The sequence below is a fragment of the Canis lupus genome, chromosome 27, assembly GCF_003254725.2.
Source record: "Canis lupus dingo isolate Sandy chromosome 27, ASM325472v2, whole genome shotgun sequence".
In the NCBI taxonomy this organism is placed as follows: Eukaryota; Metazoa; Chordata; class Mammalia; order Carnivora; family Canidae; genus Canis; species Canis lupus.
The window spans coordinates 20,070,607-20,086,315 of record NC_064269.1 but is presented as its reverse complement, the minus strand read 5'-3'; the positions used below and the strand labels follow the sequence as shown (position 1 = coordinate 20,086,315).

Below are 15,709 nucleotides of genomic sequence, written 5' to 3'. Positions count from 1 at the left end.
TACCACTTACTGTATCAGGCTACCATCCTCTCTTGTCTCTTTTTTATCTTGCCGTATCAGTTCTTTGTGTTCTTTTCCCCTGACTCATGTCTGCCTTTCTTGGACTCTTCACTCTACCTACTGACTGTTAAAGCTCAGTGGTAGTGCCCTGAATGGTGTCAGGTAGTTAAAGGGTAGAAGCAGGTAAAACAGTGGGACTAAAGCATGTGCATTCTGGCATGAGTTATTTTTTATTTTTATTTATTTTAAGGGGTAGGAGGCAGAGGGGGAGAGAGAGAAGAAGAAGAGAGAAAATCCCAAGCAGGCTCCATGCCCAATGCAGAGCCCAAAATGGGGCTAAATCTCATGACCCTGATATCATGAGCTGAGCCAAAATCAAGGGTCAGATACTTAACCACCCAGGCACCTTCTGGCCGAGTTTAAAGTGATACTTAAGCTAGTCAAATATTATAAAGTATTATATAAGGAGATACTCAAATTTTTAAATTTAGAGAAGGAAGATACCATATTTTTCTTGATAATCATAAAAGTAGATCAGAGTTAAAAAAACAACTTCATATTTGTGTAAGAATTTAAAAAGGCTTTCTTCTGTTTATTCTTATTTATTTCTGACAAAAATCTTGTGAGTCGATTCTATTTTATAATGAGGAAACAGTAAGATCAAATGATTTGCTTAAAGTCACTTAGCAAAAAAAAAAAGTAGAAAATCTATAAATGAAACTGAGGTCTTATCTTTTGTATACAACTACAAGTTCTTTAACTGCACTGCACTTCTAAACAGAGAAGATATTTCACACAATAAGACATTTCTCAATTTATATAGTTCTTAAATATGGGCATTTGAAAATACACACATATAACCATGACCTCCTATGATTTGAAATGTCAGTATTGCTTTGGGGATAATGTTAGTAGTGCAATATTGATTCCTTAAAATGTAGCAACTTGAAAATAGAAAAATCCAAGGATTCTTTTGAATTTTGAAAAAAAAAAAAGAATGATAGTGAATGCCACTCAGCTTCAGAGTCAGGCTACTGAGTCCAGGTTAGACTACAATTTTGCAGTGCCTTTGAGTGCTAGCAGGTGGCGTGAGTGTACCACATAGCTCTTTCTAGAATATGTATGAGTTTCTGGCATAAGCTCTATATAATTTTTGAACATTAAAATGTTAATGTGAATGTACGTTTTAAAGCAGTTAGAATAATCAGCATTGCTGCTTTTTTTTTTTTTACTACTTACATAAAGCTAGAACACTTAAATTTTTTAAATGGTAAATTTTTGAATTTATTGTTGAACATGATGAAGGGAGTTTTAAAAGGAAAAAATCATTCCATTCTCACTATTCTAATGTAAAAACTATTCTTTCTCTATCTGTATGGATGCATATATACAAATATTTTTATAATTATAATCATAATGTAGATTCATTTTATGATTTTCTTGTACGTAATTCTTATTGTTAACAATCAGAATTATTGTAGAATTTCTTTATTTTATCCCTTAAGCTAATAACCTGGTTGTTGACACGTTTTTTTCCAGAGGACTGTGGTAATTTGCACTGCCTGCACCTAGGACCATTCTGTTAGGTTGATACTTAATAGTCAATATTTTTCTGCATATGTTCTTTAAAGGTGTATTTTATTTATTCATTTGCTATATTTTCTGTAGTTCAAATAAAAATTCACAAGGCTTAAAAAAATAATGTATCCTTTCTTTTCTCATTTATGTGTTCATTCAACAAATACATGTTACATGCTCTTTAAGTGCCAAACCATCACCAAAAATAGGACAGATACCATTCTTATCCTCAAAGGTTTGCAGTCTAATGGATAAAATGAAAAATAAATAAGCTCTTATGCTATGTCTTGAGGGAAGTGCAGAGTTATTGAAGCTAGAAAGAAGTAGAAGTGATTTTAAAATCTTATTTAGCCTCTTTTTTTCTTCATACAATTATGGATCTTTCTTATTTTTAATGCTGTCCATAGGAAAACAGCCTGTGGTTTACCGTATTTAACTGTTCTAGTATCTGACCTATTTTCCTGTGTCAAGCCTAGTTATCTTTTAGATACTTTCAGCCCATGCCATAATTCTCTACAAATTAAAAAGTGTGATCATGTAATCCAGTATTCCCCAAAATATTTTTTAAGGAAGACTAATTCCATGAACTTTGAAAAGTAGAATATGGGGGGGAAAAAAGGTAGAATATGAGGTCAAATAAATTTGGGAATTGTTACATGAGAATCCTGCATCCTGAAATTTCAGAATGCTCGTAGCATATTAGCTCTTCCAAGAAATCCTTCTATAAAAACCAATTTAACTCTGCATTTCCTGAATGTATTCAACAGAAATAGACTTTTTAGAGAAATAATTCTTCTTAGCAGTCTCTGAGACAAGTATTAACATTTTGAGAAATGTAGAGCTGAATTATTTCAAATGTTTTGATCTTCATGAATGCTATATTCTAGCCTCCATGAGATATCAGTACCTTTTAAAATAAATATCCCTGAACTAGTTGCAATGATATGGGTCTCATAATTGCATGGTGGAAAATATCTTTAAGCCTTTTTGTTTTATCATTTATTCCTATATTCCAGCATTACTAATACTAATTGAGTTTAATACTGTTTGTATTACTCATAAGCTGTAATTTCATGTATTTAAGAGACTTGTTATTGGTTCTTTCAGAAAGGTGCTAATGCCCAGAACTTTCAAAGAACTTGAAACAGTTCACTCCCCCTCTCTTTTTTTCCATGGGTAAGATCAGGCTTCATAATGCATGCCAGTTACTAACTATATATAGACAAGAGTGCAGGGTTGCAAGTTTCTTTTTGGTTTGTTTAATGTTAACATAAATAATATTGGTACTGGGGGTTTTTTCTCACTAAACAAAGTATCTGAAGTAAGTTTTCTCCAATAACTTTTTATTTTTAAGGTTAAACTTTCTAGTTTGAATTTAGATGATCATGCAAAGAAGAAACTTATTAAACTTGTGGGAGAGCGATACTGCAAGACAACAGATGTGCTTACCATCACAACAGACAGGTAAAGAAAGGTTCAGCAGATTGGTCATTGTGTTGTTTTATTGTTTTCTAATCCCCTGACAGTCCTTTTCTTAAGAAATGATATTAAAAAGTCAAGGTAGCCTTTTATATCAAATTATATTAACATATTAGGTCAGTGAAGTTGCCCAATTCATGTGTTTAATATGGTGACACTAGTCTACTGTTACTGTCCTCTTTATGGACATGGAGAGAAGCTTGCCTAACTGCCTTGTTAAATTATTGTTATTTAAAAAAAATAAAATTATTGTTATTTTTCAGTATTGATATCCATGGGTAATTAGACTTAGGGAAGATGTTAGAAGAAAACAAAAGTATGATTTGCCAGTGATTAAGGTTTAAACAGGTTTTTACAAAGTCAAAGATCTTAGAGTTCAAAGTTTAGTGATTAAATACAGAAATTTAATTTACTTAGGCAATTTTGTAAATAAGCAGAATTTTAGTGAATTTACTTCATAAAGGCAGTATTTTTTTATTTTTTTATTAGAGTTCCAATTTGCCAACATATAGCTTAACACCCAGTGCTCATCCCACCAAGTGCCCCCCTCAGTGCCCATCACCCAGTCATAAAGGCAGTATTAAATTTACCTCATGAATTTATAAATTAGGTCATTTGAGGTAAAAAGGAGTTATTGGTACATTTTTACAAAAGGGTTATTTTATTTCTTTTTATAGAGGGGAGAGAGGGGCAGAGAGAAAGGGGGAGAGAGAATCTTAAGCAGGCCTCAAGCCCAACATGGAGTCTCACAAAGGACTCGATCTCACAGCTCTGAGATTATGACCTGAGCTGAAATCAAGAGTTGGACACTTAATCGACTGAGCCACCCAGGTGCCATGGGTTTTGTTTTGTTTTTTTTTAAATTTCTATTTTATCTTTGGTTGTTTCTAAATTATGTCAAAATACAAAGACCTACCTTTAGGTGGGCAGATAAAGCAAGTGGGCAGATAACTTTTCTCCCTTCCTATTCCAGTTTTAAAACATTTGGAGATATCAATATCGATTTGGTTTTATATTCTGCTTCTTAGCGGTGGGAAGAAGTAGCATGACATACGTAAGTGATGGCAACAATGTGAGGGTGGAAAAAGTTTGGGAACCTTGGTTTCAGATTATTACTGTATGGAGGAAAAATAGATTTGAAATATATTATTCTTTTTTATTGTCTTTAGAAAATATAATAGTTTTTAGCTTGTACAACTTTAAAAATACCTTTAAAATGTTTGCTCTTTGAAATTCTGTAAGTATCTGACAACGATTTTTTTCCCTAAGTTTTCAAGTGTCAGTGTGTGTATGTATTATGGCAGAAACTATTTAAAGGACTACTAAACTTAAGTATAGAATAAGCAGAGTACCGTTAAAGTCATTTGTCATATTGATGGTTTTATTTTATATTCAGAGAAATTGGAAATAATGATTTCTATATGATTTTATTAATCTAAAAGCTAAACTTGCTGTCTCATATTTACGTAGAAGTTTCACCCAATATTAGATTAATAATTCCATTTTAAATATAACAACAGCAATACAACATTGAATAGTGTAGCTCATTTTTTTTAAAACTTGGCTCTGGAGAAATCAAGATGAACATTTAGATTAAATCAATCATTAATCTATCCCTGTTTTTAAAATGAATCCCATAGATAATGCTCACAGTGTCCAGCAGACTCTTAACCCTGAGACTGTGAAAGGCACGTTGATTGGACAAAGTCATATTAAAAATAGTGTAAAACTGTTATCAGATACAAACAACGCCATTAGTGATGAAAGTGAAGAGAAGTAAAAATAAATACATACAAAATAAAGTGACACCAGTTTTCAGTAACCTTAAGTAGTGACTGACATAGACTATTCTTATTCCAAGAACAGAATTTTCCTAAAGGTAGGATATTCCCTGTTGAGAGGTAATATCTGAATATAAGTTATCCCTTGTATTTAATATTTGTGTATTTTGCATATTATTTTATATACTGAATTTTTGAAATTTTGACTTCCTCCCTCTCTTTCTGTTACAGATGCCCTTTAAAGAGACAGAATTATGATTATGCAATGTATCTGCTAACAGTTTTATACCATGAGTCTTGGGTAAGTGATTGTGTGTGAATGTTTAATAATTTTGTCAGTGTAATTTAGATGGTGTTAACATTTCAAAATAGCCTGTGGCAAGTACTCAATTGGTTTAATGAACCACTGAACTAAGGATTTATGAAATGTTAAAAATAACTTCTAGTGACATTGAAAGTGAGAACCTTCAAATAGATTACGCAGTACATCTCAGGACCTTACAGAAATCAGATGACTAAATGCCTTTAAAATTCAGAGTTTCTGTCTTTAGTTGGAAGATTTAAAATTTTTATTTTTTCTTTTGTTTGACTTTGGCTGAAAGTTATCAAAGTTATGGAAGGGAAATCATATGTATAACTTGAGAATTTATAACTCATCCTACTGTTGAAATAAACTACATAACAAAGCCCCAAAATTTTATAGAAAGGCATTTTAAATATTTATTAAAGTTTTTAGTTAATGCATAGCCTTTTGTATGAATATTTCACTGGCATACACTAGGGACAGGTAGGGGCAATTAATTATTTAAATAGTATTAAAAATAGTCTTTTTTTTTTTTAAGATTTTATTTATTTATTCATGATAGACACAGAGAGAGAGGCAGAAACACAGGCAGAGCCGGGGAGCCTGTTGTGGGACTTGATCCCGGCACCCTGGGATCACGCTCCGAGCCAAAGGCAGACACTCAACCCCTGAGCCACTTCGGTGTCCCGATAGTATTAAAAATAGCCTTGTATCTGACTGTATTTATTGAGTTTATAATTAATGTAAGCATATACATTTATTTGTAAGGAAGTTTTTCTTATGCTTGAGCATCACCTTACCTAATTTAAGGTTAGTATCTAATATGTTTGGGTAACTCGCTCGGGTTTTAAGTATTTTTGTTAAAAATTAAAGTAACTTTAAATATGCATACAAATTAAATTTTTTTGCAGCTTGCCTAATAGACATGGGATTCAATAGCATTTTCTATTAGGAACATTTGAAGGAATGGAGACAGCTGGAGAGAGTCACTCTTTAGATACTCGAAAGACGTCATGTGAAAGAATGAAAGAAGGGTTGAATTTGTTTTTCATGTCTTTTAGGGATACAACAAGGTAGAAACAATAGGGAAACAGACTTTTTCACTGCGTACAAACTTTCTAAGAAAGTCATTTAAAGATGGAGTGGGCTACTTTTAATAGGTAAAAAATATTCCATCCGTTGGCTACTTAGTGGGGATATAGTGGTGAAAGTTTCACTCTCCTTAGATAGATAGTTGGATTAGATACTCTTGGGAATCTTCTGCCATCCCTGAGATATTGTAATTCTGTGAACACATGTAACCATTTTCTGAACTGCTTACAGCATTTCCTTCATAGTAACAATAAAACCATAGCATAAGAACATAAGTGAAAAAGAAAATAAAAGAAAATTTTGTTGCCAAGTTAGTAAAGAACAAAAAGTACCTGATAGCTTTTCTCTTCTTCCGAGGTGTTCTAATTATCATAATTCATCTGGATTTTCTAGTTCCTGGCTTCAGGAACAATATCATAATAGCAATTAATCTCTCTTTCCTGTCAGTTGATTTTATAAATACCTTTGGCTTAATGTAATTAAGTTTTCTTTTGAACCGGCAACATGGCTGAATTAGCTACAGCCGTATTGTTGATCGTTAAAGAGTTAATACCAAACAATAAAAGCCAACCAGTTTTGAATCTCTCTTGCCAGCAGCCTGTAAAATGAATTTGCCCCAAAGGAAATGACAGGCATAAATAAATTCAGTGAAAGTTGACTTACTGGATTCTTTCTGTGGTTCCATGACATAGAATCCAAACATTTTGTATTCTGTATTCATGCTAGTAGCGTTTGATCTTTAATGCTAATTACTTTGATGCCAGAGTAAGTAGCCACATACATCTGTCCTGAACAGATATAATTAAAGAATTTCTATATTAAACTTGGCACTTGATTCTTTGTAAATAAGTACCATCAGTGAAGAAGCTTTAAGAGAATGCAGATGAGCTGTGAAATTTTGCAAAGCTGGTGGAACAGAATTTTATTGAATTGAAGTTCTTTTTTCCTTCATCAGCATGGAATTCAGACTTGAAATTGATGCTACCACCTGGTATTTAATCAAATATTTAGAAAACCCCCTTTTAATCCATTCCTTTATTTTTTAACTAGTTTCAGAACATTTAAAACCTGAAAGGTAAGCTGCTCTTAATTTTCTGGCTTTTTAATGTTTCTGTGAAGGTTACCTCCAAGTATTGAGGGGGAAATAGTTGGTAGTTTTATGTAGCACACAGTTCGGAAACTTGTATGAAAACTTGTTCCTCTAAACCTCAGAATAAGGAAATTACTATTGTATGCTGTTCAAAACAGTTTAACTTTGGAAGTATCAAAGTAGACTTCAAAAAGCATAGATTTCACATACCATGGACTTCAAGCATGGAGGCTTAGCAGTGAGTTGAGGAAAGGTTATGGCACTGCGAGGAGGTGGTAAGAGACCAGAGGATTAAACCATTTACCTTTGGCAGTTCAAAGAAGCAAAGAGTTGTAGAAATTTGTTTTAGTATTTCAGTATGACACATTGTTAGCATGGGAGTGAGTTAAGTTTTATCCTTTGGAACTATACAGACCTGGATTTGAATTCTGTTACTTCTTACTTGTGTAGCCTTGGCCAGCCATTTGGCCCCTGAGGTTTGGGTTTCTTCTAAGGGTTTTTGGATAGATAGGGAGAACTTGCATGATATGTCTGGTAGGTAGTGAGGTCTCAGTAAATATTGGCTATTAATATTGTTAATACTAAAAGGAAGATGATTTATCTTAGGACTTGAAATTTATTTGCAATTCTGTATATAGCTTACATTTAACTTGACAGATTTTATATAGGTAATCAGATCTGTGCCCTCTTTTATTTGAATTTTTAGAACAGATATCCTCAACATTCTGACATGACTGATAATAACAAAACTTCCTAAATGTTAACTTTATTGCATGATGTTCTTTAAATATTCCACAAGCAATTTGGTTAAGAAATGATCATATGAAATATTTTGCAAAGTGATTTGCACAAAAGATAGACACTGGGGGAAGAACAAAAGCACTTACTTTAGAAAATGAAATTCCAAGGGTTCTTGAATGATTTTGATATTTAATTGGTAATAGTTATTTTTTAAATCCGAATTTTTGACTGTCTTATTTGGATTTCATGATAGTCTTATTGCCAGTCAAAAGTACATCTGGCTTTGTAATAAATTGGTTCTGAAAAGTCATGTAGCAAAAACCTCTAAGTTGGATCATTTCACACTCAGTAAAAATTCAGTTTTAAAGGGGACCGAATCACAAACATATCTGATAAAAATGAAGAGTCCTTTTGCAGCTCCATGATCGCTGTTCATTGTGATTGTGTGGGCTCATGTACACATACATTTCTAGATTATAAAGGAGAACACTTGAATGATGTTTGTAATGTTTACTCTTTCCTCTGTTCAACAACGGTTTTGTTCTTGTGTACAAAGTACAGTATTAGGTATTGATCAGACTGTGAAAATGAAAGAGGCTTTGCCTTGAGGGACCTTTATTTCTGGAGAGAACCAATGGTCCTAATATAGTCTGTTTCACTCGCTAGTAGAGGTAGGAACACAGTGCTGTGAGAGGCACTGGCAAGGAGTAATTTCTCACAAGAAACGGTGACTGGTTTTGGAAGATAAGTAGAAGTGTGCAGTAGAGACATGGGTGAAGGACTCTGTGGCCTTGTGGTTGTAGAGGGCAGGCAGAGGTTTGGTGTGGCCAGGGAAGAAGACTCCGGGCAGAGGTAAGGAGGTGAGACTAGAAAAATAAGCCAGAGCCAGACTGTAAACAGGTTGTATAGCTGTACAGAGTGGAGATGTGTATCCCATGGGCAAAATTGAGCTGCGGTAGCATTTTGCCATTTGTTTGAAAAGGTGCCTCTTTTTAAAAAAGTTTAATGTTTACGGAATAGTCCATATGGCAAATGTCAAGTGTGCTTTTGTTAAAACGAACTCTTTATTGACGGATGAATGTTTACTGGTTGCCTGTCACTCGCTTGGTGGTATTGCATATGGGGATCAACATATAAGGAGGAAAACTTTGTCTTTTCCATTGAGAAACACTAGTAGAAGCAAGTAAGGTTTAATAATAAATATTACAAAAGTGTTGTATAGTTTACAATTTAATTTTGTCTATTTATTTCTTATATGTCCTTCAAGGCTTTAATTGATACCTGCTTTGAGTCTATTTTTTGTGATATAGTTGATGCATAACATTATATTAGTTTCGGGTATGCAGCATAATGCTTCAGTGTATATGTATATATACTGAAATGATCACAATGTGTCTAGTTAAATCACTACACAGAATTACACAATTTTTTTTCTTGTGATGAGAACTTGTGAAATTTATTCTCCTAGCAGCTTTCAAATATATAGTACAGTATTATTGACTAGTCACCATGCTGTATATGACATTCCCATGATTCACTATATAATGGGAAGTTTGTACCTTTTGACCATCTTCACTCATTTTGCCCACCCCCAGCTTCTGCTTACCACCCATTTGTTCTCTATTTCTATGAGTTGAAGGTTTTTAGATTCCACATATAAGTGAGATCATATGGTACTTAATCTTTCTCTGACTTTTTTCACTTAGCATAATGCCTTCAAGGTTCATTCATGTTGTCACAGATGGCAAGAATTCCCTCTTTTTTATGGCTGAAAAATATGCTGTAGTGTATGTGTATGTATGTTTAAGCATGCGCACGTGCGCACATACACACACGTAACTCTTTATCCATTTATCCATCAGCGCACACCTTGGTTGTTTCTGTGTCTTGGCTGTTGTAAATAATGTTGCATTGAACCTGAGGGTGCAGATATCTTTTCAAATTAATGTTTCGTTTTCTTTGGATAAATACCCAGAAGTAGAATTGCTGGATCTTATGATAGTTCTATTTTTAATTTCTTGAGGAGCTTCCATACTGTTTTCCACAGTGGCTGTACCAATTTACATTCCCACCAACAGTGCAGGATGGTTCCCTTTTCTCAATATCTTTACTCATACTTGTTGTTTTTTGTCTTTTTGATGATAACTATTTTAACAAGTGTGAGGTGTTCTCTCATGGTGCTTTTGATTTACATTTCCCTGATGACTGATATGGAGCATCTTTTCTTTTCATGTGTCTGTTGACCATCTATCTGTATGTCTTTGGAAAAATGGCTATTCAGATTTTCTCAATTTTAAATTGTATTTTTTTTACTTGAATTGTTATGAGTTCTTTATATATTTTGGATATTAACTCATCAGATGTATTTGAGCCTCTTATTCTTTGTGTAACTCCTTTGCATATGTAGCAAGTTACACTGTCTTATCTTCTATATTGGTTACTAGGGCCCTTGACTACAGACAGTTGTGCCATGGACTGTTTTCCATGTATGTTTCTGTTGCTCCATGTATGTTTTGTCTAACTAATCCTAAGGTCCTTAATAGCATGTATCCAGTCTTACTGTATTTTGTTCTTCAGAGTATCTAGGTCAATGCTAGGTAAGAACACTAAGTATTTAATAACAGCTCTCCATTCTTTTAGATTTCCATAGAGTTTTGAAGTAGGTTTTCATCTTCAAAAGTAAGACAAAGTAACAAACCCCCTTTTTAGTAATATAAAATGTAGGATACTTGTTGGATGTTAGCAATAATTAGCTTACTGGTGTAGATTAATAATGATTCATTAATAAAACTTAATGAATATCATAATTGTGCCCAATTTATAAGAAATATCTTTGCAACAGTTTGAATACTTAATTTTCATGGATGTATGATTTGAGTTATGTATATATTAGGTTTTTCATTTGGTTATGTTTTATCAAATACTTAAAAAGTATTCTTAATCTTAATTGTTTTGGAAATTCTCTACAAAGTTTGCTTCTATGAGTTTATTTCGATGCTAATTTATATTTCACAATGTTAATATCTTCTATATTCTAGAAAAATAATGGCTGCTCCTAACAGGGTACATCTCTTTAATGTGAAATGTATTCATGCATAAACTACTATGTAATCTAATTATGCATAAACTAATTTTAAAGTGTTTATTAAAGAAAAAATAAACACTTTAATTGAATTTCCATGATAAGTTTGAGCATTTGTAGTAGACCAGTAACAGTAACATGTGCTCACTTGCTACCTTTTCCTTGATTACAGGCAAATAGCTGGCTTTTGTCTTGTTTTATTATTACTATTTTTTTTTTAGAGAGGCAGTGGAGAGGCAGAGGGAGAGAGAGGTAAGCAGGCTCCATGTCCAGTGCCAAGCCACAGGTGGGGCTTGATCTTACAACCCTGAGATCTTGACCTGAGCAGAAATAAAGAGTAGGATGCTTAACTGACTGAACCAGCCACGCTTGGCCTTTGTTTTAAAGTAAGTGTTTAGTGTTGCCCTGAAAGTCACATGTGTCTCTTTGTTTTTTTACCTCTGTGCTATACTTGAAAAGGGAATGAGGGGTGAGAGGAGCTCCATTTTTAAAAAGTGCTTTAAAATACTATCTTTTTTCTTAACACAAAAGCATTTAGTGAGTCCACTCATTTTAAATTAGTGCTAACTTTGAAGATCAGGAGTCAAATTTAACTGTTAGAACCTCTTCATGACATAAGTTTAGAAATTAAGATTTAGAGGAGAGATATGTACTTTGCTCAAGGTTACCGAGTTTTTTAGCAGAGGGACTCAAGACTTGAACTGCAGCTTCAAAGTTTCATATTTCTCCTGTGGTATCATATTATTTAATGTTCAACTTTTGAATTACATTAAAAAGATTATGAAATAAGAGATGAAATCAAGGGGTGCCTGGATGGCTCATTCGGTTAAGCATCTGCTTTTTGGCTCAGGTCATGATCCCATAATCCTGGAACCCAGCCCTGAATTGCATCGGACTCCCTGCTCTGTGGGGAGCCTGCTTCTCCCTCCCTCCCTTGCCTCTATGCTGCTTGCACTGTCTCTCCCTCCCTCCTTCCCTCCCTCCCTCCCTCCCTCTCTCTCTCTCTCTCTCTCATAAATAAATTCATTCATTCATTCATTAAAAAAGAGAGATGAAATCAAACCCGAACTTTAGCTGCTAGTTTACTGTCTTCTCAGACTGAACAGTTGACAATTGAAAATTTATCTTAATAACCTGTTTTCGGCTGAGGGTTGCATTAGACTCACCTGGAAGCTTTTTTAAACTACAGATGTAAGAACTCTACAAAATTAAAATCTGTAGTGGTGAGACTCAAGAAGGTTTCATTTTAAAGGCTTCACAATTGAGTCTGATGTAAGTTCTGATTGTGAATAAATTTTCCAATCTTTGAGTCCTATTAATAAACTAATTAGAAGGCTGGTATATCTCTTTTAAGATGATTTTTGTATATGTATCTAGTATCAGAGCTAAGGTGTAGGATGAGAATTAGAATGAGAGGGGCAAGAAAATCCATGATACACAGACTTTTTTTGACTTGATGTATTATTAGGCAGTAGGTACCTGTTCTAGATTCTTGGGTGGAATGATGGTACGATGAAGGTGACACTTCCTTTATCTCTTTGCCTTCAGGCACGATGTCCTATTACATCTATTAAAACTATTTTCTCCTCTTGATCCCTACTGCTGCCACCCTAATATGAGTCTTCATCATCTTTTAACTGTAATAAAAGTTTACTTTGATTTTCCCATCTCATCTATCTTCCAGATTGCTGTTAGAGTAATTGTTTCTAAAAAGCAAGTCTGTTGTGTCATAGTCCTTTATAAAGTCCTTCAGTGAGTGGTTCCCTATTACCCAGGATAAAATCTAAACTACTGAGTCTATTCACAGCAGTTTGCCACCTCATTACCAGTTACTCAGGAAATGTAGGTTATATATTCTCTCAGCCATAATGAACATAAAGTATTCTTTTATAACTTTGCATATGCTGTTCTTTCAACTTTTAATCCCTTTTTTAAAATTGATTAGCTTTGCAAATTCATATGAATCTTTTAAAATTTTATTTATTTATTTGACAGAGAGAGAGAGTGAGAGGGAGAGCAGGAGGGATAGGGAGAAGCAGGTTCCCTTCTGAGCAGGGAGCCTGATGTGAGGCTCCATACCAGGAACCTGGTATCGTGACCTCAGCTGGAGGCAGATGCTTAACCGACTGAGCCACCCAGGCACCCCTCATATGAATCTTTTAATACACTTCAGATGTAACCTGTCTTAGAAGTTATCTGTGCATTCTTTTCCCCTCCTTCTATTAGCATTCCTCTTACTACTTTTATGGTAATGGCCCATGTACATGTCTGGCTGAACCCATTATATTGTGAGATCACTGAGGACTGCTCATTTCATTTATCTTTGTATTCCCAACCCCTACTACAATGTCTGGCAAAACAACAGTAAATTTTTAAAAACCAATCTGAATTAAATTGAGTTCTTTGACATATTCAGTTAAACATTTGGTTGTGATAACTAAAAGAATTGACAGTTTTTTTTTATCCATTATGGATATTTACCTCTTATTTTTTATGATTTTCCAATAACTTGGATTTTTTTCTAATGGTTAAACTGTTTTCCCTCATGCACAATGCCTTACTTGTAATCATGGGAAGTGGAATATTACTATGATTCATGTTCTAGGCAAAGGGAGCTGTAAATAAGATGGTAGAAGGTGGCAACTTTGTGTGTTCAGTGGAACAGATATTTCTTTGCCTTCTGCTACTTCAGAATACACTAAACATTGCATGAATGCAGTGTTTTTCTTTGTATTGTATTTATGCTTACAAAGGGAAAAAGGTGATAGATTCAATTAAATTATTTTGTTCATTATATTCTTTTTTGCCATGTTTCTGTGTTCCTTGGAACATGTTCTACTACTAAAAAGTAATATGATTTGGGAAAATTATTTAACTGCTCTGGGCTTCAGTTTTTTTGGCCTGTAAAACAGATAGTGATAGTACTACCTCATAGAGTTGTGGAAGTTAAGTGAATTAATGTAAGTAAGGCGTTGACATAAAAAAGTATTCTAAAGTAAGTATTCTAATAGCTGTACAGACTCATCCATGCTGCTTTCCTCACCTTGGCCTTCATTCAGTTTCCCTAATGTACTGGGCTCCCTACCTCCAGCCTCTGTGGATGCTATTTTCTCTGCTGGGATCACAGTCTTCCATCTGACTGGCTCCTACTCAACTCTAGGTTGCCTACTAGACTAGCAGTTCCGGAACAGCACAGTGCGTGCCTGGCACAGTAGTTGTGCAATAAACATTTATTGAGTGAATGAACAATTGAGCCACTTGTGGAAAAGAGAACAGATCATGTGGAATGGAAGAGTGCTTCCTCTAGGGTTGTAGTCAGAACGGGTTCTTTTATTGTAGGCAGGGAGGAAAAGAGAGCTCAGATATTTATATATTATAGATGTATATATATTTATATATTATATACATACATTTACAAATTAAATGGTAAAATTATAAATGTTTACTGGCTGAAGTATTAAAATAGGAATCTTTAGGTTAATCAGACTCTTTGCCTAAATGGTCATCAATTTGAGCTTAGTGGTATTTTTAATTACTATCCAGTAATTTGAATTTGCTGTTATTTATACTTTAAAATTAATACATTCTAGCTACACTTCAAAAAAAGAAACTCTGAAACACCTGTGTACTTCAATTCTGGGTATGATTTTAGAAGCTAAACTTCATCAGCAAATTATAAGATAGGGTGCAAAGTTGTAAGTAAAATTTAATCATAACAGCGTTTTTAAAAATAGATCTAGGACATGTACCAAGTGTCACCAGTATTGATTAGTTTCTTGTTTTTTTGTTTGATGTAATTTTGTAGAATTATAGATGATTTTTTCCTTTGAATATTCCATCAGAATTCAATTCTTGATTATTATCCCTCTGGTATTAACCTTATATTTTTAGAGGCCCTTTAATATAACATTGAACTTCTTGCATAAAGACATTGAAGTTAAAAATATTTGTTTTTTTTTTAAACCTATTCCCAAAAGGCCATCTAAAGTCACATAAATGTAAAAATCTTATTTCAGAATTGCTATTTTTAGGTATAACATAAGGATACTGCATATTTATTAAAAAAAAATACTGAGCCACTTTAACTCTAAAATTTCTAACTGTAACGTGTCATGTTATTGGAAACATCTGTTCTATGTTTCAGTCTAAATCAGTTAAATATAATTGTTTCCCAAATTTTGTCCTTGCCTTCTTTTTTCTTCACATTTTTCCGAATGATGTAAATTACCTTGTTTGTATATGCCGACAACTCTAAACTTATCCTCAGGCCTCTCTCCTAAGCACCCTGTATTATTTGAAACCCGTTGTTGAAAGTCCTAGAAACTTACTCAGGCTAGCCTGAGCAGAAGATACAAGGGCAAGGAATGCTAAAAGATTTCAGGAATGGGCAGGAACAGAAACTAGGACAGTGTGAAGGCTGTCTTTTATGTTTGGACTCTTATTCTTTTCTCTCTGAAGACTGATTTCCTCTCCTCCAGTCTATATGTCAGAAAGCATGACCTTGACTATTTCAGAATTTATAGTACTAGTCATCCCCAGGGAGAGGGAACAAAACTAATAAA

The 15,709-nt window shown here is 33.8% G+C and overlaps 1 protein-coding gene across 4 annotated transcripts in view; it reads left to right on the top strand.

Annotated features, from left to right (window-relative positions):
• The window catches only part of MRPS35 (mitochondrial ribosomal protein S35), a 47,019-nt gene that overhangs the window by 17,413 nt on the left and 13,897 nt on the right, over window positions 1–15,709 (top strand). For 3 of the 4 annotated variants that reach the window (XM_025455474.3, XM_025455476.3, XM_025455475.3), the window contains exons 6-7: window positions 2,933–3,042; window positions 5,070–5,139. In XM_025455474.3, the coding sequence (XP_025311259.1) occupies window positions 2,933–3,042; window positions 5,070–5,139 (180 nt within the window). Of the gene's footprint in view, window positions 1–2,932; window positions 3,043–5,069; window positions 5,140–11,368; window positions 11,474–15,709 lie in introns of those variants that run through there. The other variant, XM_049102582.1, reaches the window with a different exon arrangement.